General features: G+C 44.7%; 1 protein-coding gene across 2 annotated transcripts in view; it reads right to left on the reverse strand.

The window, feature by feature from the left end:
* Positions 1 to 341: 341 nt before the first annotated feature.
* pou3f3b (POU class 3 homeobox 3b) overlaps positions 342 to 2,810 on the reverse strand; it is a 3,770-nt gene continuing 1,301 nt past the window's right edge. Inside the window, exons 1-2 of one of the 2 annotated variants that reach the window (XM_083533600.1) lie at positions 1,861 to 2,810; positions 342 to 1,487 (exon numbers count right to left, since the gene is read on the reverse strand). The exon at positions 1,861 to 2,810 is cut by the window's right edge and continues 1,301 nt beyond it. In XM_083533600.1, coding sequence (XP_083389726.1) covers positions 1,371 to 1,487; positions 1,861 to 2,810 — 1,067 coding nt within the window. In that variant the 3' untranslated portion in view covers positions 342 to 1,370. Of the gene's footprint in view, positions 1,488 to 1,851 lie in introns of both variants that reach the window. The other variant, XM_083533599.1, reaches the window with a different exon arrangement.

A 2,810-nucleotide genomic window follows, 5' to 3' on the forward strand; every position in this document is an offset into this window, starting at 1 on the left:
ATAAAGAAAAGAGCACGTCGTATATGAAAAGGGGGGAAAATAAATCTACAAAATTCCGTGATTTTAAATAAAGCATGCTCGTTATAGATATAAAACCACTGATTAGGGATTAAACATGAACATGGCGCCCATCTTAAAATGCACAACAGGCCCAGATGAATAAAGCAATGAAACATATCTTATGCATTCAAATAAATCATTTTGCTGCCACATCAGCAGTAAGATCAGCTAATATGATCATGGCTTCCATTTCTCCAAAAAACCTTAAAGAAATATATTCCTATAAAACATATCCTCTGAATATGAAAAATATTTTGAGCAAAATACAACAATCGACGTTGTTTGTTTTGTTCATTCTAACAAATTTATTGTTCTCAATCATCTCTTACGGAATCACTACTAAAAATTAAATTACAATCAAATCATCACATCAAAATACCCTTTTGTTGTCTACTGCCAAAGTCTGTTCTTGATTTGTGCTCGTTCGAAAAAAAAAAAAATATACAAAAAAATTCAACGAAACAAATAAACAAATAGTCGAAAAAAAAAAGAAAAAAAAAATAATCAGGGAAACGAACATTTTACACAGTTCTGAAACGGGGAGAAATAAATTACTGTTTTGGAATAGTTCATATTTATCCCGAATAAAATATTAAAAACAAAGCATTTGAATGAAAATATAAAGTAAATAATTCCGATCAACATCTGATCTAAGGAATCTATATATTGCCGGCTTTTACATAGTCTCGTTTATTAAAACCTACCAAAGAATACTGCTTGGAAATGGCAGCATGGAGAACATCCACAGCTCCCGCAGAGGATCTGAAATAAGTGCAGCTGAGAAACCGGAAAAGTCTTTTTTTTTTCAAACGTCTCTCTTTGTAATTTTTTTTGTTTTTTCATTTTTGTATTTTCTTCCAAAAAAAAAAAAAATCCGTGTGACGTTAAGTCTTTTACATAAAAACGTTCACAAAATATGATCTTAGAGATCTGAAACTTGAGCAGTCTTTAGGGGTGGGCTTTTTTTTGTCTGTTGTGTTTATAAGATCTGGAAGGCAAAGGGGGCAAAAATCCCATTCCGTGTCTTTTGTGAAGGAAACAAAAATGTTAGATCGAGCAGTCTTTTCTGCACAAAAAAACAAAACAAAAACAAAACGGAAGCGTCGTGGATGCTGTTCTTGTCTTCACTGCTGAAATTCGTCTCCTTGTTTTTTCTCAGGATTTAACGTCCCATCTCAATACATGCAATGACCTGCTTTCTGTTCCGTCTCATAAACAAGAGTGTGTGAGGGTAGTGGGTAGGTAGGGAGGAGGGGAGGTGGTGGTGGTATTTCATTTTCAAATGATTTTGAGATGTTCCGACTTGGATGTCAATGCGCCAGAATTACCTGATGGAACGAACGTGTGGTTGTTGTCACCTTCTGGTCGCCCGCTTCACTCGGCCCGTTTAAACTTGCATCTTTTAAGTAATCTACTAAAAAATGTCCCTGAAAGAAAAAAAAAAACAGCCTTTTAGGTTAAATACATTTACGGGCCTGGAAGAAGGTTAAAGCGGGGAGGGCGTTATGGGGGGGGGACACACAAGAAGGGAGGGTGTTTTTTTTTTTTTTTGTTTGTTTGTTTTGCTTGCTCTCTGATGAAAAATATATAACACATCTGCAGTCTCATTCCTATTTATCTCACAATCACAGTATCAAAATGTGTCTGCTATCTTCGTGATAGTCTGTGTCAGATTAGGTGTGTATATATAAAATATGTTTTTCTTTAAGTCTTTTTTTTTTATGCTTTGCTCTACGTCTCACTGAACATTCGTTTGCAGTCCATGGAGGGGGGCGGTGTGTCTGCACTCACGTTGCCGACCTGCGAGTACACATCGTCCGGCGTCGGGGGCACTCCGGGCGGCGTCATGCGCTTCTCCTTCTGCCTACGGTTGCAGAACCAGACGCGCACCACCTCCTTCTCCAGTTGTAACGTGTCGGCCAGGCTGCTGATCTCCTGAGCTGACGGCTTTGGGCACTTGAGGAAGTGGCTTTCGAGAGCGCCCTTGACGCTCACCTCGATGCTGGTGCGCTTCTTGCGCTTGCGGCCCTGCGCCGCGATCTTGTCAATACTCGTCGGGCTCCCCGTGCTCGAGTCGGCCTCCTCCAGCCACTTGTTCAGCAGCGGTTTGAGCTTGCACATGTTCTTGAAACTGAGCTGTAGCGCCTCGAAGCGGCAGATCGTGGTCTGAGAGAACACGTTGCCGTAGAGCGTGCCGAGCGCGAGGCCCACGTCGGCCTGCGTGAAGCCAAGCTTGATGCGCCGCTGCTTGAACTGCTTGGCGAAATGCTCCAGGTCGTCTGAAGTCGGCGTGTCCTCGTCCGAGTGTGCCTCGTGGCTGTTGGGGCCGTGGTGGCTCTGCTGCTGCTGGTGGTGCTGATGCTGATGTTGCTGGTGGTGGTGGTGATGGTTAAGCTGATGGTGATGATGGTGAGGGTGAGAGTGCGGGTGCGCGCCGTGCTCCAGCTCTGGTGTGCCGCCTCGCACCAGTCCAGGGTGCACGAGACTTTGGCCCCCACTCAGCATGCCGTTCACCGTGAAGCCGCCGGTTTGCGAGTAGATGAGCGATTGCTGCTGCTGCTGCTGCTGTTGTTGCTGCTGCTGGCTGGCTGTAATGGCGGAGATGTGTGCAGCAGCTGCGGCGCCGCCCCAGGGAGCCGCGTGCGCCTGGTGCGCACCTAAATGCCGGTGATGCAGCGTGCTGGACGTGTGCAAATCCTCGCGCGCCGTGTTGCTCTTCACGTCCTGCTGCTGCTGTTGCTGCTGAGACT

Source organism: Silurus aristotelis (genome assembly GCF_946808225.1).
Source record: "Silurus aristotelis genome assembly, chromosome: 2".
NCBI lineage: Eukaryota > Metazoa > Chordata > Actinopteri > Siluriformes > Siluridae > Silurus > Silurus aristotelis.